The 26,757-nt window shown below is 32.7% G+C and overlaps 1 protein-coding gene across 5 annotated transcripts in view; it reads left to right on the top strand.

Moving 5' to 3' along the window:
* COPS2 (COP9 signalosome subunit 2) overlaps positions 1 to 22,161 on the top strand; it is a 36,819-nt gene extending 14,658 nt beyond the window's left edge. For 2 of the 5 annotated variants that reach the window (XM_079914517.1, XM_079914515.1), the window contains 10 exons: positions 277 to 402; positions 2,331 to 2,420; positions 2,540 to 2,617; positions 4,516 to 4,690; positions 6,026 to 6,204; positions 6,317 to 6,369; positions 9,215 to 9,312; positions 10,503 to 10,585; positions 11,104 to 11,162; positions 11,782 to 22,161. In XM_079914517.1, the coding sequence (XP_079770643.1) occupies positions 277 to 402; positions 2,331 to 2,420; positions 2,540 to 2,617; positions 4,516 to 4,690; positions 6,026 to 6,204; positions 6,317 to 6,369; positions 9,215 to 9,312; positions 10,503 to 10,585; positions 11,104 to 11,162; positions 11,782 to 11,926 (1,086 nt within the window). In that variant the 3' untranslated portion in view covers positions 11,927 to 22,161. Of the gene's footprint in view, positions 1 to 276; positions 403 to 2,309; positions 2,421 to 2,539; positions 2,618 to 4,515; positions 4,691 to 6,025; positions 6,205 to 6,316; positions 6,370 to 9,214; positions 9,313 to 10,502; positions 10,586 to 11,103; positions 11,163 to 11,781 lie in introns of all 5 variants that reach the window. The other 3 variants (XM_079914516.1, XM_079914514.1, XR_013827280.1) reach the window with 2 other exon arrangements.
* Positions 22,162 to 26,757: the final 4,596 nt, after the last annotated feature.

The following is a 26,757-nucleotide window of genomic DNA, read 5'->3' as shown; positions in this document are numbered from 1 at the left end:
GTGTTTGTTGCGCCATGAGGAACAATATCTGAAATTTGGAAAATCTATAAGTGGTACTTTTTCAAAGCCTAACTTCAAAAATTTGATTCATTTACTGAGTAATCTAGTAATTTCAAATTTAAGCTAAATTTTTTATTTATGTTTCTGTCATACAGTTTCTCTATTATTGAAAAACTATTTTTCAATTAGCTAGTAATATGTACTATAATCTTAATCATGTGTATATATCTTAGTAAATAAATATGTACCTAGTAATGCACTTTTCTTCCCTCACAGACAAACTTTCCAGAAATGATGAACAGATATAAACAACTATTGACCTATATTCGGAGTGCGGTCACAAGAAATTATTCTGAAAAATCCATTAATTCTATTCTTGATTATATCTCCACTTCTAAGCAGGTTAGATTCTGTTTTTCCCTCTTAGTACTTATTAATATGTTTATCATTTATACTACGGGCTTTGTTTTTTTGTTTTTAAGGCCTAGAGGTTTTATTTAAGCAGTTATGCTCGTTTTTATTTTTAGTGTGCTTTAAAAATAATGTGTATTTTATTCTTGATTACAGTACTAATTGTATAATATTAAAAGATTATAACCCTAGCTTAATCTCTTTAAATATCATCTTCAGATACTAACAATCTGCACACAACTTTTGCAGGCTTATATTAGACTCCCATACAGTTACTATCACAGTTCCTTCTAATAAACTTCATCAGCACTTCAGCTAGCCACCCTGAGCTGTTAATACTTAACAGTGAGTCAGGTGGTTTGTGTAGATTTGATTAGATAAAGATCCTTGTGAGGAGAACCTGTACTCATATCGATTAGTAATTGGCATTACTCATTAGGTGTTCAAGTCAATAAGTTCTATTACAAAGAATAGGTGGATGATGGATGATGAAACTACAGTGGGTATGGGGAATGATAGTGCTTTCATTATTCTAGTCTTTGATTATTAAGAAAAGCAATGATTATTTTATTGCTAAGGTAATTTTTAATTGGACTATTCGTTTATATTCTTTTAAGCAACATAGTCCTAAGTTTCAGCTTTCTTACGCTATGATGTTGGAGCACAAGAAGTATTTTCTATATCACTTAGCATTTCTTAGAACGTTTGATAACTCTTTGTACTCAAAAAATGTTCATCTCAGAATCATCGTCTTTCATTCTGTCTTTTCTGCTAGATGTTGTTTTTATTTCTTGAGGCAGTTTATTTTTACTGTTTATATCTAAAATATATGTAATGGAAATAGAGGAAGATAAACTTATGTTCAGAACATTAACACTTAATGGCACTAATTCTAGAGTTCTTAAATATCAGGGGGCTTTTCTTAAGTGGAAAAATATTTTCTGAGTTTTACAAACAAGTGTTATCAAAACAGTTTTTTGTACATTATTCATAAATGGTATGCCAGATATTGGGGGGGAATTAAGTAATTTAAAACTTTAAGATTGTGTGTTGCTTCATGCTATTATATGTAAGCTTTTTTGTCTTTTTGAAAGTAAGTATAGATATTGGTTGGGCAACACTTGACTTACTGTGCCATCGGCAGTCGTGAATAAATAGGCAACCTTTTCTGAAAGTATCAAGCTTTCCTGTTCTCATGGCCCTCTTACCTCTTGATCCTGTTAAGTAGAGACATAGAGAATCAGGTATTCAAACAAAGGTAGAGCCAGAAGCGGGGGGGAAGGGGACAGAGGGGCTTATCATAATGCAAAACAAACAGCAATTTCCATTAAAAAAGTCAGACTTATGAACTGATGGTGTTAGACTCAGCTAAAATTGTGCTAGACTTTTCCCTCCGCTCAACTCCAACAGTTTACCAGTAACTTAAAAGCTTGTAGTCCAGTTAATTGATTAGTGACATTTATAGAAGAATTTTTGAGGGAAGAGGCTTATTCTTTGTTTCTTTAACAACTTAGTGTTTGCCATATAGTAGGCACCAAATAAGAGTTGAGTGCATAAGATATACACTATTAATAATAAACAGCACAACTAGTTCTATGTGCATGTCATTTACTTTGCTAATATAGAACAAGTTATTAGATTGAAAAGGACAAACCTGTACTACTAGAGCATTAGACATTTTCTGGGTTTTATTTTTTTTAACGCATAAAAACACATCTTGGCACTTTTTGTAAATTTGGTCTGTACTTTGCTAAAGTTTTGTTAATTTTGTGGACTGTCACAGACATTCAATAAGATACAGATAGTGTATCTTATGTATATTAAAGTTCAAAGATGCACTTTTAGTTTGCTCAAATTAACTTTATTAACAGGTACAAATTTGCTGTTTACAATTATAGAATTCTGATTTTTTATGTCAGATGGATTTACTGCAGGAATTCTATGAAACAACACTGGAAGCTTTGAAAGATGCTAAGAATGACAGACTGTGGTTTAAGACAAATACAAAGGTAACAATTATAATTACATTTTTTTTCTTTTGAAGAGTGGGCGGGTATCCTTGATAAACTCTATAAAGATGCACCTTCTGTTGAAATCTTTTAATTTTAATAAGTTTATTTTTTTACAGCTGGGGAAATTATATTTAGAACGAGAGGAATATGGAAAGCTTCAAAAAATTTTACGCCAGTTACATCAGTCCTGCCAGGTAGCATTCTTTTATTTTTTCTTAATATTTCTTCATAATAAAAAAGCATAAGAAAAAATTGTATTTGAAACATTGTTTAGAGATGTTTTTGTTCAAGCATCATTGCAAAAATAAAATTTGGAAAATAAATTACCAGAAAGCTAATTTTCTCTGAGAATTACATTTCTTCCTCCTAGTCCTAATTTCAATCCTTATTTTTGTAGAATGAGGCATAGGTATCAATAAATGAACAGACCAGTCATTAATACTAAGAATAAGGCTTTCATATTTAATAATGTACCCTATGAAAATTGGAAAGGATATTATAGACATACATCATAAAGATATTTTATATTCTAGTTTTCATGTATGAATCCTCTGTAACACCACCGTCCCATAGAACTTCATGTGATGTTAGAAACATTCTGTATCTGTGCTCTCCAATATGGTAGCATCAGATACATGTCATCAAGCACTTGAAACGTGACTAGTGAGATGAAGGTACTGAGTTTTTAATTTAATTTAAATTTGGATAACCATGTGGTCTGGACAGTATACCTGTATAACTTTCTAAATGTGAGCTGTAATTTTGTATTTCCTTTTTTGTCTTGATCAATAAGTTACTTGATATTAGTTTAAATATTATGTAGAAATACTGTTTTAAATATTTTTATGCTCTTTCAATGCCATGTACGTTTATTTTAATTATATGTGTTATTTCTGTGAATGGGTAAAAAGTTAATCAGAAAAGTGTCCTAAATCATCTGCAGATATTTTCATTTAATAACTTTACCTTTTTTTAGTTTTTAAAAACAGGAAAATGTTTTATATTTCATAATAGGTTTGGTTTATAAGGCAGATCAGTCATTTACGGATTGTTTCTTATCTATACATTCTTAAGGGAATCTGGTACATAACCAGCTGTGTGTTCACTTCCACATGAAATGAAAATGGTTGAGAAGGCATTTCTAATTTTAAAAAGTCTTACAAATATATACATAAGGAATATGAAAAAGCCCTCTGGAGAAGTTTTTGCTTGGTTTATTTCAGAACATAAGGAAAATGCCATCTGGATTGTAAATAACATTAAAGCATAGAGAGATGCATAATAATCTGAACGTACAGATTGTCTTACATATCATAGTTTTTGGTCTGGTTGTGACTCAGTGAAAAACAAATAAAGGGAAGTTTTAAGTTGGAAGACCAAATAAATAATAAATTTTGGCTTTGTGTATGTCAGTGCTTGATGTTATGATTATCTGACTGTTGACCATATTCTGTTTTTCCTGGCCTGTGTTTTGTGGGCTGTTGGTCATCTTTCAAAGTCGAACTCAAATCTCCCCACCTTTGTTATTCCCTTGACATCCCCCAAGAGAATTAGTCCTTTCTCTTCCATTCTTGGCATTTGGTTCATACTTAACTAGAGTTATTATCATTTATATTATAATTTATCTGTTGACAGATTGGTCTTCTAGATTATGAACTTTTTGAGATCAGGGACATTGGCTTATTTAAATTTGTATTTCCCCAAGGTAGTCCCAGTACCTGGCTCTAGGAAGGCTCTTGAGAAGTGCTTTTGATTGAATCAGTGGATCTAAAGTAGTTGTGAAGATTTGGAGAAGACCATTCATAATCTCCTAGCTAAAACAAAACATTGCAACTTTTATACATAAAAAAATACCTCTGGCCACTTTTTTCCTATTGAATGACTGGAAAATACAAAAATGACTAGAAAATGGGTTCCTTTTTGGCCATTGAAGGTCATGTTCTTAGTAATCTAGGTCCCAACTGAAATTTGTTATGCATTTTCCCACAGAATTAGTATTATAAGTGTAAGGTTCTCAGGGTAACGCAAGTAAAAATCACTAGGTTGACTCTGAATTCTATCTTGACTAAATGTTCATTATTTGCTTTCCTAGACTGATGATGGAGAAGATGACCTGAAAAAAGGCACACAGTTATTAGAAATATATGCTTTGGAAATTCAAATGTACACGGCACAGAAAAATAACAAAAAACTTAAAGCACTCTATGAACAGTCACTTCACATCAAGTCTGCCATCCCTCATCCACTGATCATGGGAGTCATCAGAGGCAAGTTTGGTTTGGAAAGGGTGGGCAGTTGTCATGGGAAGATATCAAGGTGTCCTTACATATGATTGAATGACTCTGAAGGTTGTTTGTTTTAGTGAAAATAAAAGGCAAAGTAGTGAAGTCAAAGAAATGATCTAGTCTTAGAAGGGAATTAGGATGAATCTTTGTCTTTGTAAAATTTACATCAGTAAAGATATTATTAATAAAAAATTCACCATCAGAAGTTCTATTGTTGAATTGTAATGATATATATATAATTACTTTCTTTTTTAATGATTTACTTTTTATTGAAGTATAGTTAATTTACAATGTGTTAATTTCTGCTATACAGCAAAGTGACTCAGTTATACATATATATACATTCTTTTTTATATTCTTTTCCTTTATGATTTATCACAGGATATTGAATATAGTGTGCTGTGCTGTACAATAGGACCTTGTTATTTATCCATTCTATATGTAATAGTTTTCTATTAACCCCAAACTTCCGGTCCATTCCTCCTTCCCCTCCCCCTTGGCAACCACAAGTCTGTTCTCTATGTCTGTGAGTCTGTTTCTGATCTGTAGATATGTTCATTTGTGTCTTTATTTTATATGAGTGATATCATATGGGATTTGTCTTTCTCTTTCTGACTTACTTCACTTAGTATGATAATCTCTAGTTGCATCCATGTTGCTGCAAATGGCATTATTTCGTTCTTTTTTATGGCCAGGTAGTATTCCATTGTGTATATGTACCACATCTTCTTTATCCATTCATCTGTCGATGAACATTTAAGTTGTTGCCATGTCTTGGCTACTGTGAGCTCTGTGAACATAGGGATACATGTATCTTTTTGAATTATAAGTTTCCCTGGATATATGCCCAGGAGTGGGAATGCTGGATCATATGGTAATTCTGTTTTTAGTTTTCTGAGGAACCTCCATACTGTTTTCCATAGTGACTGCACCAATTTAACATTCCCACCAACAGTGTAGGAGGGTTCTTCCCTTTCCTCCACACCCTCTCCAGCATTTGCTATTTGTAGACTTTTTAATGATGGCCATTCTGATTGGTGTGAGGTGGTAGCTCGTTGTAGTTTTGATAAAATTACTTTCTACTTCAACTGAGAATAAAGATTTGCAAATGCTTGTTTGGCTGATGTTTAATGAAGAGCTTGCTTTTAAGAATTAAAGTATGTGCCCTTTACACACTACAGGAGCTAGTAGTCTTCAAGATATAGAATTAAAAGACTGGAAGCACTGAAATAGTTTTCATTTAATTTTTATAAAGTGTTCAATCTTGTTATTACAGAACTGAAAATGTCCTCTTTTCTCCTGTTTTATTCTTTACAGAATGTGGTGGTAAAATGCACTTGAGAGAAGGTGAATTTGAAAAGGCACACACTGATTTTTTTGAAGCCTTCAAGAATTATGATGAATCGGGAAGTCCAAGACGAACCACTTGCTTAAAATATTTGGTCTTAGCAAATATGCTAATGAAATCGGGAATAAATCCATTTGACTCACAGGAGGTATGTTTGTGCTCTAATTCTTTATTTCTATCAGCTATCTCTTGTGAAAATAAATGTATTCTTTCTTTGTACATACACAATTAATTCTTCTTCTTTTTTTTTAACTGTTTAGGCCAAACCTTACAAAAATGATCCAGAAATTCTAGCAATGACGAATTTAGTAAGGTAAGCTTTAATATTTCAGTTAAGGTAAATTACCTTAAAGCAGTGAATAAATAGGAGAGAGGAGAGAACTTTTCAGAATTCAGTTAATACTCAATGTTTGCTCTCTTGTATTTTGGCTTGAAGTATACCAAAGTTGATGAAATTTTTGAAGTCATAAGTATTCATTATCTGTATGAGTGTGTGCACACACTGTTTTTCAGTAGAAAGCTGTAGAGGTTTTAGAACAATTTCACAATGTTACAGTTTCTACCTGCCTTAATCCAAAATGAAATTATGAATTGGTCTACATTAGTCAAGAATTTTCAGTAAGACAGTTTCTTTACTTGTATATTTTCTTAATTGACAAGATTAAAAATCACTTTAAATAAATTTGCCTCAGCTAAATTTCTGATGTAAGGAGCAGCAGAGGTGTCATACTGGTAAGAAATCTAAGGATTTATTATTGCCTTTTGTGGAGAAAGATATGACTAATTATAGCTAATGACTAAAAAACCTGCCATAATCAATTAATATTAAACAAAATTAAAGAAAATGAAACCAAGCAAAGAGCCTAGAAAAGACCTGTTTTTGTAAAAGAAATCAATGAGCAAGAAAAATTTTCCTCTGGGCCAGGAATAGATGGAGCCTAGCTTTCTTTATAGAAAACCAAGGAACTTACTAGGTTTCAAGTCCATTGTTTAGATTGTACGGCTGAGTACCAACACAGGAAGAATGTAGTTAGGGACATGGTGCAAGGTTGGGTTTTTTTGTTTGTTTTCAGATACTTTTAGGTAATTTAGATGACCAGGCATTGTCTTAATAGTCTTTTTTTTAATTTAAAAAAGTACTGTTAGACTATAAATTATGAGTCACCTACATATAAATTTTATATACTTGGAGAGAATAGCTTATTTCATAATACTGTTTAAGCTTCTATGTAAAATGTCCTCATTTACTTTGTTTTTATTTGGCTATGACTTTTACAAGTTACTAGGCTTTTTGTTTGTTTGAAACCTTAATTTTAGCTGTAAAAAATAAGAAAGATTTTATTTTAAGGGGACTACGAATGGTTAGGGGATAAAAAACCTAAACTGGGCTTCCCTGGTGGCACGGTGGTTGAGAATCCGCCTGCCGATGCAGGGGACACGGGTTCGTGCCCCGGTCCGGGAAGATCCCACATGCCGCGGAGCGGCTGGGCCCGTGAGCCATGGCCGCTGAGCCTGCGCGTCCAGAGCCTGTGCTCTGCAACGGGAGACGCCCCGCAACAGTGAGAGGCCCACGTACCGCAAAAAAAAAAAAAACCTAAACTGCAACATTAAAAAATCAGTTTCTTTTTTATTGTTTACTTCTTTAGTTTATCTTAATATATATTTGTTGAATTAAGTTGATTTTAGTTATGAAAGGAGGCTTCTCCATCTTTATTTCAAATAGTTTATTCTACCTACATTTGGCCACATTAAGAGATTATCTGTTTATAGAGGTTAGCTACATAATACTTTTAAAAAATGTTTATTAAGTTATATTGCTAAGCAACAGTTTAACTTTTAAAACTCTTAAAGAAATATTGAGGGAAAGTTTTGCCCTGGACATTAATATTTTGTTCAAATTAAATTGGTTAAATGCATTAAATGGATTAAAGTACTGATTTATCAGACCTTTAAAAAGTAATGGCTATATTTGTATATTATGTCTTACAATTTACTCTAGTGAAGCCTCTGTATTGGAACTCTAAAACTTATTTTAATGATAAATTTTGAAAGAAGTGGCCTGTGGTGTCCCACATTTTGTGTAAGATTTTTTTTTTTTAAACCACTTAAATAGTGGAAGAATGTCTTTTGGTTAAAATATATGTGTGTGCAAGTGTTTTCACTATTTGAATATATCCTCCTATAGTATTATATATTACAATAATATATTTGGGGTAGGTAAGAAAAGTAATGCTTCCTAATTTTATCTTCCTAGTCAGTTGCCAGCAGACTAGAGGAAAATAATTCCTGTTGAAGCACTTGAATCACCTGTCCCTAACATGAAGTTACATTGCGACCCAACAGATGGAAGCACAGCAGAGGGCGTGCAGAATGGCTGATGATATGTCTTACATATAAAGCAGACAGTGGTGCCATATCCAGAAGGTTGGCTTCTTCCTTCTCAGCACCTTTAGCAAAATCCCCATAGTGCCTCCGAGAGTAGATAGTAGACGTCTCAGAGAATCATGAATGTAAATCAGCCTTTGGCCTTCTGCAGCAGTGTCCATCACTCTCTACTTTGTGTGTGTATCCCATTTGGCACTAATTATCTGCCACCAATGTTTCTGCTGTATAGCTCAGTGGAATTCTAAGGCTAGAGAGAATTGAGAATCAAATGTTCCCTTTAAGAAGTTTTGGCAGTTGCTGGTACCTTTCTAGAAGATAAAAATTAGGAAGCTGCATTTCTGAATAACCTTCAGGGAGGATATACTGTCATATATCCAAACTCCTCCATACAGTAGTATGCATGAAACCTGGTTTCTTAGGGATTAAACGCACAATTTAAGTTAAAAGCATCAAGCATTAAACAGTTATTAAACTGTTGTCAATTCTTAATACCAAGATTTAGGGAAGATTTTAATTAGCTATGTATAAATATAATATTATAACCCCAGAAGATATAATTTATCTTTCCTTTATAAAACCAAAAGCATTAAAAAGGAAATTCATTTTATTTTCAGAAGGATACATGTGTGTTTAATTCCAATTTCCATGACAGAAACTATAATATAATTTAGATTTTTGCATATAAAAATTGAGAAATAGGCTCTTTGGTTTATCTGATTTAATATATGACTTCTTCATGTTTGACAAAATTTATGCTTTTCTTTTTCTCTTAGTGCCTATCAGAATAATGACATCACTGAATTTGAAAAGATTCTAAAAACAAATCACAGCAACATCATGGATGATCCTTTCATAAGGGAACACATTGAAGGTATATTCTTTCTGCTGAAATTGTTACTTTCTTTGTCACAGTCAAACAGTACTTCTTAATGGAGCTACATGGAATTAAGCTGTTTTTCTTCTGTTTATTGCAAAATATAGAAATGTTTCTAAATGCTGTCATGGAATGGAATATTCCTTAAAATTATAAAGCTGTTTTAAAGAAATCACTAGCCAATTTCATTTATTAATGTAATCAATTTCTTATATGATGTCCATTTCATTTAAGGTGGCTGTCCCTTTTACCTTCTTATTCTAATTTAGATATTGTTGCATGTTTATTACTGATGTTGAAGTTCAAAGTTAATTTTTAGGATTTATTTTTGACAACAAAAGTTTTGAAAACAGCCTGCTGTTGATAATGCTGAGATGCACTTACTTTGAAAAGGTAGGCTAACACTGTACCAACAAATGTATGAGATTTTTAATAAGTTCTGATTAATAAAGATAAAAGTCGTCTCTTTGTTCTGGAACCGCTTATACCTCCAGTGTTCCTACCTGTTATGGAGCTATTTGAGGGTTTTTAATAACCATTTGGGACAACTTATTCAAATACTTGAATTCCAGATGCATTAAGAAAATCCAAAGATCAGAAGCAATGTTCTTTTGTTCCTCACCTTCCTTTCTCTTTCATTCAGCAGATATTTTTAAAGTTCTTATTTGAACTTAGAACGATACTATATTTTGTGGCGTAGAAAAATATAGAAGTCTTGTGCATGAACTTCTATCTATTTTTTTTAAAGGACACTTACATGAAGAACTAGGGACAATTGTAAAATCATTGTATAAAATGTACTACTCTAGGTTTTGAAAGAGCATAAAATAAGGAACTTGTGGGTACAAATTAGAGCTTCTTGAAAGAGGAAACTGTAGAGGAAATGATGAGCAGTGAAGTATTATTGAGAAGGCAAGAGGATATTTTAAGTAGTATCACAACGTGAGCAAAATCTGGGAGGTGGGAACAAGAAAAAATTATGTGAAAGACAACCTTTAATCATACTATGCATCTGTTGAACCCAGATGTTTTTAGATACAAATACCTTATGTTCTTGTTAGGAAGAAAGATGTATTTTGAGAAGATAAATGATATAGTTAATTAATATAATTTAGAAGTACATAGTGATTCATAAAGCTATACAAACTAGTAAATACAATTGTGTTATTTTAACTTTTTTCTTTCAGAGCTTTTGCGAAACATCAGAACACAAGTGCTTATAAAATTAATTAAGCCTTACACAAGAATACATATTCCTTTTATTTCTAAGGTACTTTTATTCATTGATTTTAATATTTATAATTTGTAGTTATAAATGCAGTATACCTATCTTCTATTTAAAAGAGTGATTCTTGTTAACATTTTGTAATACTACCTTTTTAAAATACAGCATAACTTAAGGTTTTTCCTTTTAGTGTGAATTTTTCTGTTTTCCTGGCATAAATTGAGTTAAAAGAAAAGAGAAATAAGGAATCATTATATTTCATTTTAAAGATTCCTTCAGCCTCAGAGAAAATTGTAGGAGAGAAAGTGGCTAAAATATATAATGAATGTATGGCTAAGCCCAACCACAATAAAATTATAGCAGGGGTATAATTTTAAAGTTAACAAGTTGGATTTTATCAGACCTGTGTTCTCGGAAGTATTTTGAACAGATAATGAAATTTGCTTTAAATTTTCTTTTTTAAGTGGTAGAAATGAATTTAAAATATTTAAGAATAATTATATAAAATCATAAAGTCTTTCAAAAAGTTAATTGGTAGAATTATAATGAGTCTCTTGTCTTAGGAGTTAAACATAGATGTAGCTGATGTGGAGAGCTTGCTGGTGCAGTGCATATTGGATAAGTAAGTACTTGACTGTTTTGTACCACAAAATGTTTAGGACATAAGTTTGAATAATGATGGCAGTGGTAACAGTTGCATTCTTGACTTTTCATAAAACTCTTTGGCTGTGGTTTTCTATTAAAAGAGATATATGTGTGTGATGGCTTTTTATAAATGAATGATCCTGTTAAGCACATGATCTTTGAAAAAGTTCTAAAAGACTTTTCAAAAGGTTTCTCTTTCAGTATATGACCCATATACAGCTAGAGAATTATTTAATGGATAGTATTATTTTGTTTTTAAAGTTTAAGGTATGATATATAATAGTTTGGAAATTGTATCTTTCTTAAATGCAGTATGTTATTTAAAGCTTCACATATTACATTTGCTCTTGATTAATTGGGTAAGTATATATGCCTGTTGGTTCTTTCAATGAAATTGGTGAAAGGTAGCTGAAATCTGGTTTCTGTCTGAAGTTTGAATAAGGTAGTGAATGTTAAATTAATGCTGAACTCAACCATTCACTGTAGGCATTTTTTCTTTTGCATTTATTGATATTGTGACTATTGTATGAAGTCCAGAAGATATGTTTACTGAAAATGGTTTGTAGACATGTCTTCTTTTATTTATTTATTTCCAGCACTATTCATGGCCGAATTGATCAAGTCAACCAACTCCTTGAATTGGATCATCAGAAGAGGGGTGGTGCCCGATATACTGCACTAGATAAATGGACCAACCAACTAAATTCTCTCAACCAGGCTGTAGTCAGTAAACTGGCTTAACAGAGAACAAGCTTTTACAGACATACTTAAGTGCAGAGATGTAACCCTTAAGAGAACTGGGAATGGCAAAACTACTGTCGGTTGATGTGTCCCGAAAATTATTGGAGTTATGGCAGAAGTGCTTTTTTTGATCAACTGGTTTGTGTTTTGCTGCTGCATTTATCCCAAGAAAAACAGCTTTAATCTCCAGAAGAAAACCAAAATGCCGTGGGATTTATGCTGTATTGACATCTTGCCCTAAAACATACAACATCATAGTAATTTGTCATGGGCAACATGACCAGAGAGAAGATTTTTGTCATGATTTTAAATACACTGACACGCTACTGTTGGTTAAATTTAAACATGTTTTACCTGCAGAAATTCTCTCACAAATAACCTGCAATAACTTGAAATGCATACCCTTTTGAACACTTCCTTTTCTCATGTATAAATTAAAATGTTTGCTGCATTTTGCAAAATGTCAGTTCTCCAAAAATGTGTCCGTATATTTCTGTACCTGCAGTGTAGTAAAGGTTTAGATGAAACCCCATAATTATAGTGGCATACTGTCACTTAGGTTTCAAGCAGCAAAATAAACAGTGCAGCTCAGAAATTGTAGTTTGGTTCTTGATGCGTTTTTATTACATGTGGGGTTTTGTTTTGTTTTTTAGTACCTTAGAAATGTCAAATTATTTTTCTTCAGTTAATGTTAAAAAGCCTGGGAGCAAATAATCAGTTATTTGCTTTCAAGTTTTTAAGGAGAATTAGTTTCTAACAAAACATTTGCATAGTACTTAACTTTGAAAGTGATACTTTAAAGGAATAAAATCCTTTTTTTTTTTTTTAAGAATGATACTCCTTTTTAAACGATTCTAACTCTCAGAATGTTCACTTTAAACAAATACGCCAGAATATAGACAGCTAAATGAATGTTACCCTGCATCGTGATCATGCTGGAAAATTGTTTCCTAATTCCAGCAATCTACCGTTGCTCAAAACCTTTTGGGTTTTGCTCTTTTACAATTGCATTCAGAGCTAATTTAAGTCACACACACTATTAACTTTAAGATTGCATATTGTTAAAAAAAAAAAAAGTATTACCCAACTTGATTGTTTTATAGTTACCATTTTTGGGCACCAAATGTCTTTTGACTGTTTCCAAAAATTAAATCAATCTATGAGGTAATAGTAGGAAGTATGCAACTGTCTTTGAAGGCGATCGCAAAAGAGTTTTAAAGGTATTTTGAGCAGTGGTAGCATAGTTAGGAGAATGAACTGTGGCCTTCCAAGGTGACTACCTTAAAGGAGACGCAGCTCATTTGAATGTATTGAGTTTTGGATGTATTCGTTTCATTTAAGAAAACAAAGTTCACATTATTTTATAGAGTCGAAAGGAAGAACTAAGATTAAGATAATTTGTTTGGTTTTTCTATTGCTTGTTATTTTGTAAAAAGAAGTGAGTGGTAGTTCAGAAGGAAGACTGTTGTAACTGAAGAATGACAACCAAGAATTTTTGATCATTAAATCAGATTTTATAAACAGTGGAAGGAGCATGGACTTAAAAACAAGGCAGGCTTATTTGGTTTTGTCAAAATTTTACGAAAATATGTGATATATATTTATACTAAAACTATATAATCCTTAGATATAGGAGAGCAATCAGTTAATGTCTTTAGCAGATTAAAGCAGTATTAAATACAGGTGCAACTTGAAAATGTAGAAAACTGAAAGAAAATGAAAGACAAAATTAATGTCTCTGGTAGGGAATAAAAAAGTTTAAGATATTATAAAATTATGTGTATTTTTTTCTCTTCTGCATAAATCATTTGTGAAAAATGTGCTAAATTTTTTTTACAGGAGTAGTAATAATTAGGATTTATTTTTCAACATAATTTAGAGACTCTTGTTACCCAAATAAAAATGACAAGTTTCTGTGCCTATATTCAACTATGTATGCATGTGATATAACTGGAAAAAGGTTTTGCTTATATTTGAATTGATGGAATTAGAATTCAAGGGATTTGAATGATGTGATTTAACTCTTACTCTCCAACTCAACATGCCCAGTTCTCCTGTGGTATCTTTGCTGCGTGCAGTAGTGCACCTTCCAGTTTCTAGGGAAAGCATGCACTTGTTATTTTTTGAGAAGCTAGGCTTAGTGTCTAACAACATCCAAACTTATACCATAATCTTCAATTTGTTGTAATTGTATGTATCGCATAGGCTTTGTTTAATAGTCCCTAGATATGGGTTTGTTCTATTTTTAAAGTCATTTGCCACATTTGTTCTTGAACACAGATTTTTGATAAATCCTAACAGCCTGGTGAACATAAAAATATTTAGGTTTTTTTTTTCCCCCTTTGAACATTTTCTGTGTTTTTTGCATCAAACCTTTTAGAGGTGAACTCTTAGAGATTGCTTATCAAAATATAACTAAATTTAAGAAAAGTTAAAAAATGATTGGCAAATTCTTGGCATTTAAATTGCTTGTTAAATCTTGCCCTCTTTTGTGAAAACTGTAGTAACAAGTAGTTTACACCATATTTCTTTTTACCCTAAACCTGGATAAACTCACTTCACAGTAATCTTTGGCTGCCACAAATAGATACTATCTGTTGCAAGAACTGGATTTCCATTACTCATTCTAGCTCTTACACTAATTTTTAAGCTGTTGAGTAAATATTTTTCTCCACATCTTGTGTAACATAACTTTTTTTGTTCTTTAAGTTGAGATGAGATGTGTATGTGTGTACTAAGAATTGCTTTCGTTACAGGAGTCCCTTCTAACTAAAGATTGGTAATGTAGCCTTCAAGACTACTAAGGATCTGATTTCACATGAGGGTATAGTTTTAGTCCAGCCTGTTTTAAATGGGCTACACTGTGGGCAGTGTAGTATTTTTTTATTACCTTATAATTAGATACCAGTTTGTCTCTGACTGAGAAACAGCTGCTCTTTATATTTAATATATCCATGATAGTAAAAATTTTTAAAGGGATTTTCTTTTTTAATCAGTAGTCTTTATAATTCTTCAGTAAACTCAGGTAAGTACACTTTTCTTTTGGGTTGTGCTTGGGAGTGAAGGTGTCCAGTTAGCATATGAAGCAGATTATGCTGGTATAGAATGCCAGTTTACTCAAGGATAAAAAGGTATTTGCCTAGTGTTTCCCTCTTACGTTATTTAAGGGACTCAGAGATACTCTAAACATTTATTTACCAAGCCTGCTTTTTAAAAATAATAGTATTTTAGTACTGCTTTAAATAAACCTGAGAAGTTTTCATTTGATTTAGGTCATTAAAGCAAAACTTGAGCATGCAAATCTCTAGTAAAGCTAGCAGTTTCATTCTTTATATGGGATTTATTCATCTTTTATATAGGATTTATAACATTTCGAAGGAGATAAACATCATTTTGAACTGACATATGTGACAAAAAATAAAGAAGGAATTGGCTTTTGGGTTTTTTTGTTTTGTTTTTGTTTTGAGATATAATCGACATAGAACATTTTAAGGAATTGACTTTTAACTATTTTGTTTCAAAGTGTTAATACTATCCAGGGACTTAGAACAAGAGCCTGGCTGTCAGGTCCCAGAGCTTGAAGCCCAAGGAGTTTCCCTTCCTTTTTTTTTTTGGAGTTTTACTTTTTTTTGTTGTCTTTGTATTAGGTTTTCTTCCCCCCTCCCCCTCCTCCTCCCCAGGCAGTATCCTGTATTTGTTTTGATACAATTATAAATAGGAAAAATTTATAAGAACTTTCTTAATGTAGGCATACCAGAGAGTCTTAAATTTCTAAATGTAAGTATATCAGGCTCTGTTTAACTCAAGATTATTAAATTTGACTACGTATCTTCTAGCTAGTGTGTGCCCTTAATGGCATGGGTTAAGCAGTGGTTGAAAAATTGTGTGTACTTCACTTTGAATCACTAGATGAGATTTGAAAAGGTTTAACTTTAGGAATTTCAAGGCAAGTTAAAATAGTAATGCTGTTTGGAGAATTTATGTTTGTTGATAGTAGGCACCACAAAACAACTGTGTCAGTAATTCTAAATATTCCTCAAAAAGTTAAAATTTAGTATCACTCAGTTTGCTTTTGAATCTTGAAAATATTTGTTTAACTTAGGTAATGTCCCAGAAGAAGCCAATGTGTGGTTCTCTAAATTTTTACTTCTTTAGTGTCATGTGTTATTTTTAAACCTGCTGGAATAATTAAAAACCAGTCTTATGACATCAAATCTTATGACATCAAAGGTAGATGCCAACTCTACCTTAAAACCCTGTGATAGGCAAGAAAAAAATTGTTTCTTAAATACTTATCTTACTGTTTGGGGCCAACTTTGTTTCTCTTTGGCCAGGATTTTACATTGTAAACTCGGTTAGAATAACCACACTAATGGCTGGCAAGTACTATTTTTTGTAGGCACGTGTGTGCGTGTGTGTGTGTGTATACATACTTGTGGGAGTACAAAATTTACTCCCCAGTCCATCACAGTAATTTTTTTTCCAGTTTCCATTAATATCATTTGTTTCTTACTCAGGTATATGTCATTGAAAGAATTGCCAGTGTACCAGTAACTTCTATGTTTGACTTAGGTTTTGTGTGGAAGACAGTGTCCAGATATAATCCAGAGGTATTAGGTTGGTTTTTTTTGTTTGTTTTTTAAGTCTGAAATAGGGCATTTTTAAATCAGTGGATAAAAGTTGGGTTTTTGGACATTATTTATCCTATGAGTTTATGGAGTTAAAGTAATCTAGAAGTTTTAATCATCCCATAAAGTTGTCAAAAGTTTGCATGCTTACTGTATTAGTAACATATTAATGCTGTGTTGAATATCTAATTTTTGTTAAAATGTTTGCCTATCTCCTACTATTTAGTAAAATACTAAGTTTTTATGCATCTATTTTAAATAACACTGAGGATAATTAAAATAAATTTTCAACTGTACGTCAACAAAGAAATGGAATGATGTTATGAAAAATGCAAAGTTGTTTGATTTTGCAATTCGTTACATAGTTTACATTATGAGTTTTCTCAATTTTCTTTTTCTTAAGCTAGTGTTAAAAATGACTTAAATTCCTTGAGCTCCCTAAGTAGGTGGTAGGAAGCGTGGCAGGGGATGTCTACCTGAAATTGGAAGTCCCACAAATTAATACTTGAGAATCAAGTGATATGTGCAGGGTGAGTCACAAGATGCTTTAAGACTTAGGTACTCAACGGCTTTTGACTGGAAGTACACATTCTTTATCAGTAAAAGAAATTACATAATCTACCTCTTAAACATTTACTGTGTAAATATTAATCTCCATTAGCACAAGACCAGCACAATGGCTTTAAATAGTACACTTTATATATTTGATCAAATAATTGAATGTATACTTTAATAAAATAGCTTTTGAATATTTTAAGTATGTTTCTCAGAAAACAGTACTGAAAGTCTTACTCATTTGGTTTGGAAATCAGGGTTTAAATATTTTCCACTTTTAAGATTACCTTGTTCTGCTTTGCAGCATTCACGGAGGAGTTGGTCTCTCCTGAACCCTGTTTAATGGTCTGTTACGGAACAATTCATGTTGCAAGCAAATGTCTCAGGAATTAAGCCTTCAGTATAAAATTAAACATTTCTAAGCAGGTAATTAAGTCAAGAGGAGGAAGAAATGTACTCTCCCAAATCCCTATTATGGTGCTCTAAAAAGAATACTTCAAGGGCTGCAACGTCTAAGAAACCACTTGTGAATTCTTTTGTATATAAAAATAATATTGTTCTCAGGTGTAACCTTCAGCCTAGTAGAATGGGCCAACTCTTACCTCGAAATATAATAATGCAATCAGTCAGCTTTTGAAAGTCAAAAAAACTTACAGATTAATAGCCCCTATGGTCAAGGTTCCAACGTAAATGTATAAAACCAATGCCACTGCATATTGCAAATCCTTTGGCCTTCCAAGTTGTGGGAGTTGGAGAAAAAGAGTGAGGCAGTTTACTGCCTACTTCAGCAGCATTTCAAACAGCAGTGGAAGGTCATGTGTTGATAGTATTATCCCGGCAAGGAACTACATAAGTAATATACATCTAATATTTTGAGTTGTGTTTTTATTTGTTGTACTTAATAGTTTTACAGTCCCAACTCAATTTTAGAGTAATGAATGGAAATTTATAGTTTTCTTTCTAGAAACCTATTTTAAGTTTTGTCGTTATGATTGATCTTCCGTAGGTTAATGGCCTTCAACCGAAGAAGGGTTACCTATCTTGGACCTTTTAAAAGTGAGTTGTATTGTGAAAGAATATAGACCACAAACTGATGTACTTTATTGAGTAGGGTAGAGTTGATATTTAAAACTTGATCTTTCACCTTTCTCATAATCGTTGTCTTCACCACCAAGAGACAGGAAAGAAATCTAAAAGTGCTTAGAATACTAAAGGAACATGCCCTTTTTATAACCTCCTCATCTGTTTATTTAACAGATATATATTGTGTGCCTACTATGTGCTAGGGACTGTGTGCTATATCCTAAGTTTGAAGGATATTGTAAGGAACAAGTCATCCCTGTGCTCAAAGAGCTTAGTTCTATAGGGAAAAGCAGATAAATAGATAATTTCAGATAGAGAAAAATTCAATCTGTAAAGATGGGGCAGGCATCTCTGAGGATACGAAAGTTGGTTTCACACAGGAATGAGGAATGGAGTTGGCCATGCAGATCTACAGGAAGAGAAGTCCAGGCAGAGAGGTTAAGTCCACCTGAGATGGGACGGGTATATTAAATTCAAGCAAGGTAGAGTGTGATATTAAACAAGATGAGAGAGCCAGTCAGGGACCAGATTATGGGTAGTCTTATAATTTGATAATGAGTTGAGATTTTATTCTAAATACAATGGGAAGCCATTGGAAATTTAAATTCTGATATATCGTTTTAAAAGATGACTCTGGCTATTGTGTGGAGAAATGATTATTTGGGGCAATAATGCGACCAGGAGACCAGGAGGAGCCCATTGCAGAAGTCTGGGACATAGAATAGAGGCTTTTAAAAGCGACTAGGATTTGGAAAGAGCACAGAATCGGCATAGGCAATGGGATTTGCTTATGAATTGGAATTGAGGGTTGTAAAGGAAAGAGACAACAAGAATGGCTCCCAGGTTTCTTACTGAGCAACTGGTAGATAATGGTATCATTAAATGAAATGGGAAGATTGGAAGCACAGTTTTGTCAAGAGGCAGAACCAGCCAGCAAAAGAAACAAAAGTGAACTAGGAGCTTGGAAACAGAGTAGTATAACAGAAACTAGAAATTTCAGAACAGAGTGGTCAACTGTGAATGCTGCTGAGAGGTTAAATAGGATGAGGGCAGAGAAGGGGCCTCGGATTTAGCAAAATACAAGTCTTTGGGGATGCTAATGAGCATCTTCAGTGGAGTGATAAGGGTGTTCCAGCTCTTCAATTGGACTGTGAGAAACTTCTTTAAATAGTCGCTGTCCTTAGTTTCTCCTTATAAATTGAAGATTAAAAAAACAATAGTCCATCTTTTTTATATCTTCTGAATGGTAAGCAGCATAACTTGGGAAAATTTGAAATACAGCAAACCATAACTCCAGACGTTAATAACAAACAGCCTTCTAAAGTGTCTCTTCCTATAGAATATTTTAAAACCTGTTTTTCCCCCTTTCTGACACTGTATATTTTTATAAGCATTTAATTTAAAATTTTTCTGTGATGCCTATTAACTATGAAATTGTATGAAATCCATGGCTTTACCTAACATTTTTATATCTGTAAGAATGGATTCGTTATATATGTAAACAAAGCCCTTTCAGCTTATCGACTTTCATTATATCTGGGGATATCAAGATAGCTGAATGTTAATGTCACCAAAATCATGAATTCTTGAAATGTTGGATTTATCTTCAAGGAACTAGTTCAGACATAAATAATGCTATAACAATTAAGCTTTGGTATTTTGAGTAACCTCAAATTGACAGTGGAACAGTATGTCTTATCCTAAAATTATTGTGTTTTATCTGAAAGTATACATTTGCTTACATACTTGAATACCCGTGAAGCAATTAGAATAATTAAATTTACAGGTCATTATATCTCAGGATTATAGTAGTCATTTTCTGCCATCAAAAATCAGGAAACAATTAACAAGGGAGATTGTGCTTCTGAGGACAAAATATGTGAACTCTCAGGCAGGTTTCCATCTTAAAGATGCATTTTGCAGCTTCCCAGGGGACAGGAGTGTGGTAAAGTAGAAAGATCTGGGGGGTGGAGACCTGCATTCTTCAGCTGGCCATGAATTGAGACCTTGTCACTTAACTTCTCTGATATCCAATTTCCTTAGTTGAGTGATTCTTTTTAACCTCAAGTATTCAGAATTGAGAAAATCATAATCTTGGCATATGTTTTTTCAGTTTACTTTCCATGTGTTTATTTAGGTATGTGTATATCTTAAAATAATATGCATATGTCTATTTTTAGTTTCCATAAATGGTATAAATTTGTTATTTGTTTTTATTTGTTATTTTTTAAACTTTTTTTAATAGATTTATTTTTGGCTGCGTTGGGGTCTTTGTTGCTGCATGCAGGCTTTCTCTAGTTGTGGCAAGTTGGGGCTACTCTTAATTGCGGTGCACGGGCTTCTCATTGCGGTGGCTTCTCTTGTTGCAGAGCATGGGCTCTAGGCACATGGGCTTCAGTAGTTGTGGCTCGTGGGCTTCAGTAGTTGTGGCTCATGGGCTTCAGTAGTTGTGGCTCACGGGCTCTAGAGCACAGGCTCAGTAGTTGTGGTGCACGGGCTTAGTTGCTCTGTGGCATGTGGGATCTTCTCATACCAGGGCTCGAACCCTTGTCCCCTGCATTGGCAGGCAGATTCCTAACCACTGTACCACCAGGGAAGTCCCTTATTTGTTACTTTTAAATCTAGTTCACTACTCCTGTTTTATCTCTCCCATCTTGTACATATGGCACAATTTACCTTTTCATTTCTCTAGTGATAGATATCTGTGTTCTTTCCATATCCTTACTACAGTAAATACTTCTGTGATAAATATTTTGTACCTATCTCCTTATGGACTTGTGCAAAAATTACTCTGGGGTATGTAACTGGAAATACTGGTTGGGTCCTGGGGCATAATACTTAATTTTACTAAATACTACCAGATTACTCATCAAAATGACTCCACCATTTATGCTCCAACCAGTAGTGCATGAGGGTTTTGGTTTTCTCCTATCCTTGACAGCCCTTAATAATATCTGACTTTCTAAAGTGATATTTACTGTTAATTTTAACTTACAATTTTGTAATTACTAATCTTGAACATCTCTTCATACACTTATTAGCCATTCAGGTTTCCCTTTCTATGGACTACTCTTGTTTTTCTGTTTCTTTGTTTCACTTTGTTTTTTGTTTTTTTATGGACTACTCTTCACCTTCTGTTACTGGCTTCCTAATTTTTTAACTGATTTGTGGGAGTCATTGTATATTCTACATAGTAACTCCTTATCTGTCTTCTTTTAGATTTGCAAGTATTCTCTGAAGTATTGTCTCTGGCTTCCTTCATTGAACAGAAATCTTTCATTTTGATGTTAAGTCTATCCTTTTTTTTCTCCCTATTGCCCATACTTTTCTGGATCTTGTTTAAGAAGTCCTTTCTTATACCACGAAAACATTCTTTTATATTTAACCCCTTTATATTCAGTCCTTTATTTGGAGTTTTTGTGTATGATTTGACGTAGGAATCAAGCTTTATTTTTTCTGTGTAATGAGCTAATTTTCAAAGTACTATCTACTAAATTAGTACTCCTTACTGATTAGTGATGTCACCTTTTTCAACTACCAAGATTCTACATATGCAAGGGATATATTCTGGGCTCTCTAATCTGCTTAACTGTTCTAATTGTTCCTTTAGCAGTATTTTATTCACCTTGTGTTTTTATTAATGAGCTGAGTATTGTCTTAATAACAGGAGACTCTCCCCACCCAATTTTGAAAATCATTTTAGTATTCATGCACCTTCATTTTTCTATATGAATTTTGGAATCAGTTTGTCAAGTTCCCTTAAAGTCCTGTAGTTTTAATTGGAATTGTATTGAATTTAGAGGATAACTTGTTTCTTTTTATGTCATCTTAGAGAGTTTTTAGTTTTTCTCTATAAAACTCTTGAGCATTCTTTGTTATATTAATTTCTATATCTTTCTAGTTTATTTTCGCTTATTTCCTGAAACATTATTATTTGGTTATTTTTGGGACAAAAGAGTGATATTGATATTTGCATACTGATTTATTTTAATCTATCAGACTTGCTGAACCTTATTCTATTAATAGTTGATCTGTTGATTATCTGTATTTTCTATGTAGATAATCATATTATCAAGAAAATAATTATACTTTTATCCATTTCCTTCCATCCCTATACCTCTTATTTCTTTGTCTTATCTTCATTGCTCGGGGTCTCCAATAACACATGGAACAGTAGTGATAACAGCCAGCATTCCTGTCTCAAAGAAAAAGTGCCTTGAGTTTCTCCATTAGGTATGAGGTTTATGATCAGTTTAGGGGTAGGGGAGTTAGCGTTCAATAAATGAAGTTTCCTTCTATTTCTCTTCTCCTGAGAGGTTGCGTGTGTGTGTGTTTTTGTTTTTGTTTTTGTTTTTAAATCACAAGTAGGTTTTGAGATTTATTAAGTGTCTCTGGACCTAATAAGATGAACATGTGATTTTTCTCTTTTTGTCCCTTCATGTAGTGAATTATACTCATAGATTTTCTAATGTTAACTCATTCCTACATTCTAGCATAAACTCAAACTGATTATATATTCTTTTTCCATACAGTGTTGGACTTACCAGCCAACATTTTATGTAGCAGTTTTCCATCATGTTTTTAGGTGAAATTGGCCTATAATTTTCTATTTTTGGATTATCCTTAATCAAGGTTATTTTATATCATAAAATGAATAGGCACCTTTCACTATATTTCTATTTTTTTAGAACAATGTGTCTGATGTGAGCATACTCTGTTCTTTGGAAAAGCTCAGTTGTAATGCTGTTTGGACAGACTTTTTAGAAACAGTAAGATTTTAAATTATTATTTCAATTCCTTCAATCTTCATCCTTTCATATATGATTATACATCTGTACAACTGTTCTGCTTCATCTTTTGCTATTTTGACATTATATTTGTTTTCAGAAATATGGGACTTCCCTGGTGGTCCAGTGGGTAGGACTCCATGCTCCCAATGCAGGGGGCCCAGTTTCAATCCCTGGTCAGGGATCTAGATCCCGCATGCATGCTGCAACTAAGAAGTCTGTATGCTGCAACTAAGACCTGGAGCAGCCAAAATAAATAATAAATTTTAAAAATAAAAAAAAAAGAAAGAAATATATTTTGTCTAGGTCTTCAAATTTTTTAGGATATTTATCCTTATATATAAGCATATTAAATATATATTATATATATTATAAGCATATATTTATACTTATTCCCCACTTTTTGTTCTGTATTTTGTTTGTCTATCTTATTAGTCTTTCCAGAGTCCCAGCTTTTGGTTCATCTTTATTATTTTGTTGATCTGTCATTGATTTCTGCCCCAATCTGTATTATTTCCTTTATTTTCATTTCTTTGAATATATATTTTGTTACTTTTTTCTAGCTTGAGATGAATCACTTTCCAACTTTGTTATAATTTGCTCAAAACTCTCGATTTAACATGTAAAGTTTTAGTTGACATTAATTTCCTTTTTAAGCCAAGAATTTTCAGCAGTGTGGGGTTTGTTTTTAGTTTCCAAACATATGAAATATTTTCATTTTAATACATGATTTTTGATTTGTTATTGATTTTTCATTTTAATACATGGTGTTTAGAGAATATAGTCTGTATGGTATCAATTTTCAGGAACATACTGAAATTTGCTTTGTAGCTTGGCATAGACAATTTTTGTAATTGTTCCATTTATGCTTTAAAATATATATTCTGTAACATTCTCCAAACTATTTGGTCAAGATGTTACTTGTTCAAATCTTCTCGTTTTTTGTTCAGGTTTTTTTTTCTTTTGCTGATGTATCAATTTCATAGAGGAATTTATTAAAATCTTCAACTATAACTGTTGATTTATTTATTCTTCCTGTAATTCTGTCATTTGTTGCTTTATGTATTTTATGGCATAATTGTTAGCAGCATATATGTTCAAGATTGTTATATCTTGTTGCTTTTGCCAGTAAACATGTTTCTCTTTGTCCCTTATGATTTTTTTTCCTTATGATCTGTTTTGTCTCATATTAAAATTGCTCCTTTAGCTTTTGCTGTTGTTGCTTATATTTGCCTGGTATGCTTTCTACTTTCTCTCTTTCTTTTCTCTTCAACCTTTTCATATTCTTTTTTTTTTTTTTTTTTTTTTTTGGGCACATGCATTTTGTGGACACCATATTGCTGGATTTTAATATTTTAAAATTCAATGAGAGGGTCTCTTTTGGTATTTATTTCACAAATTCAGAATCATTATAGTTATTGTAGGGCTTATTTCCGTCATCTGATTATCTTGGTATTTTTTTTCTTCAACAGTTCTGTTTTGAAATAATTTCACATTTATAGAATTGTTGCAAGGATAGTACAGGGAGTTTATAGATATATAGATATATAGATATTCCTCACCCAACTTCCTCTAATATTAACATCTTAATATGATAGAACATTTATCAGCTCCTAGAACTTATGTCAATATCCATGTGTTTTATGTCTTCTCATCGACAAAATAAAATACATCCAAATTTTCCACCACTTCCTTCTGGCCTGTTTCTTTCACCCCAGCCATCATGTTGGAATCCTTTGGAGTGTTCGTTTCAGAATGTTGTGAATATATTTGACCACATTGATCATTGCTTATTGAGAAAACAAGAAACAGTCCTTATTCATTTCTTGCTGCGTGTATTCAAAAAGGATCTTTTAATTTATTTATTTATTTATTTTTGGCTGCGTTGGGTCTTCATTGCTGCATGTGGGCTTTCTCTAGTTGCAGCGGGTGGGGACTACTCTTAATTTTTGTTGCAGTGCGCAGGCTTCTCATTGCGGTGGCTTCTCTTGTTGCAGAGTATAGTCTCTACGCTCGCAGGCTTCAGTCGTTGTGGCACGTGGGCTCCTTAGTTGTGGCTTACGGGCTCTCGAGTGCACGCTCAGTAATTGAGGCACACGGGCTTAGTTGCTCTGCAGCATGTGGGATCTTCCCGGACCAGGGCTCGAACCTGTGTCCCCTGCATTGGCAGGCAAATTCTTAACTACTGCTCCACCAGGGGAGTCCCTAACTGCCTTTTTGACCTAATATTCCAGCTTACTAATTTGTTCTGTGGGTATATCCATACTATTACGCAGCCCACTCACTGAATGTTTTTATATCCATTATCTCTAGTTTTTAACTGCTTCTTCCAGATTTAGGATATTTGACATGAAATATTAGGATATTTATAATGCTCATTTAAAATTCTTGTTGGTCTAATCCATTAATTCTGCTTACTCTGTTGTAAACTATTTATTTTTTTGTTTCTTTTTTTGCTTTTTTATTTTAAGGCCATGCTTTTAGATATACACAAACTTAGAATGTTTATTTTCCTGGTAAATTAAATCTTTTATAATTATGATGTATCCTTCTTTGTCCATAGTAATACTTTTTATCTTAAAGTGTATACACATACCTTCTTATATTAGTATTTGCCGAGTATATGTTTCTTCTATTTTTTTAATGTCAAACTTTCACCTTTTTATGGTTTAGATGTGTCTTCTAAACAGCATATAACAGGTTTGGTTTTTTGAGTTTTTTTAAAATCAATCTGACAGTTTTATTTAATTGGAACATTTAGTCCATTTATATTTAATGTAATTATTGATATATTTGAGTTGAAGTCTACCATTTTACTGTATACATTTCTTTTTGTCCCACTTGATCTATATTCCTTTTTCTGTCTTGCCTACTTTTGAGCTTATTATTTCTCATTAGTATGTTTTTTTCCTTTTATTAACTTAAAAGTTGTATGCATTTTTACCCTTCTTTTAGTGAGTACTCTAGAGATTACAACATAGATTCTTAGTTTATCAAATTATACTTTCAGACATTGCAATGGACTTTATATTCACCGTCCCCATTACTTATTTGTTATTGTCATATATTGGGTTGGCCAAAAATTTGTTTGGGTTTTTCTGTAAGATGTTATGAAAAACCCAAACAAACTTTTTGGCCAACCCAATATTTTAATAGTCAATCCCTCCTTCTCCTATATACATATATGTGTGTACATATATGGCCCCTTAGGACATTATTGTTGTCATTTTATATAGTCAGTATTTATTTTGATTTACCCACATATTTACAAATAGTCTTGCTCTTTATTCCTTCTTGCGTCTCTAACCTTCCATCTGAGATAATTTTTCCTTTAACCTTAGAAGCACCCTTTGGCATTTTCTTTAGTATAGATCAGTTGGTGAAGAATTCTCCTGGTTTTTGTTTATCTGAAAAAGTCTTTATTTCACCTTCATTTTGGAGGATATTTACACTGGGAATAGAAATCTAAGTTTGCTGTTACTTGTTTTATGGGTTTTTTTGTTTTATGCTTTTTGGGTTTTTTGCCAATTATTTTTCCAATTTTGAATATTTTATTTATTTTTTTTATACAGCAGGTTCTTATTAGTTATCCATTTTATACATATTAGTGTATATATGTCAATCCCAATCTCCTAGTTCATCACACCACCACCACCGCCCCACCTGCCACTTTCCCCCCTTGGTGTCCATACATTTGTTCTCTACATCTGTGTCTCAATTTCTGCCCTGCAAACCGGTTCATCTGTACCATTTTTCTAGGTTATAACATATATGTTAT

The sequence above is a fragment of the Stenella coeruleoalba genome, assembly GCF_951394435.1.
Source record: "Stenella coeruleoalba genome assembly, chromosome: 2".
NCBI classification, from domain to species: domain Eukaryota; kingdom Metazoa; phylum Chordata; class Mammalia; order Artiodactyla; family Delphinidae; genus Stenella; species Stenella coeruleoalba.
This window is presented reverse-complemented; position numbering and strand designations above follow the sequence as displayed.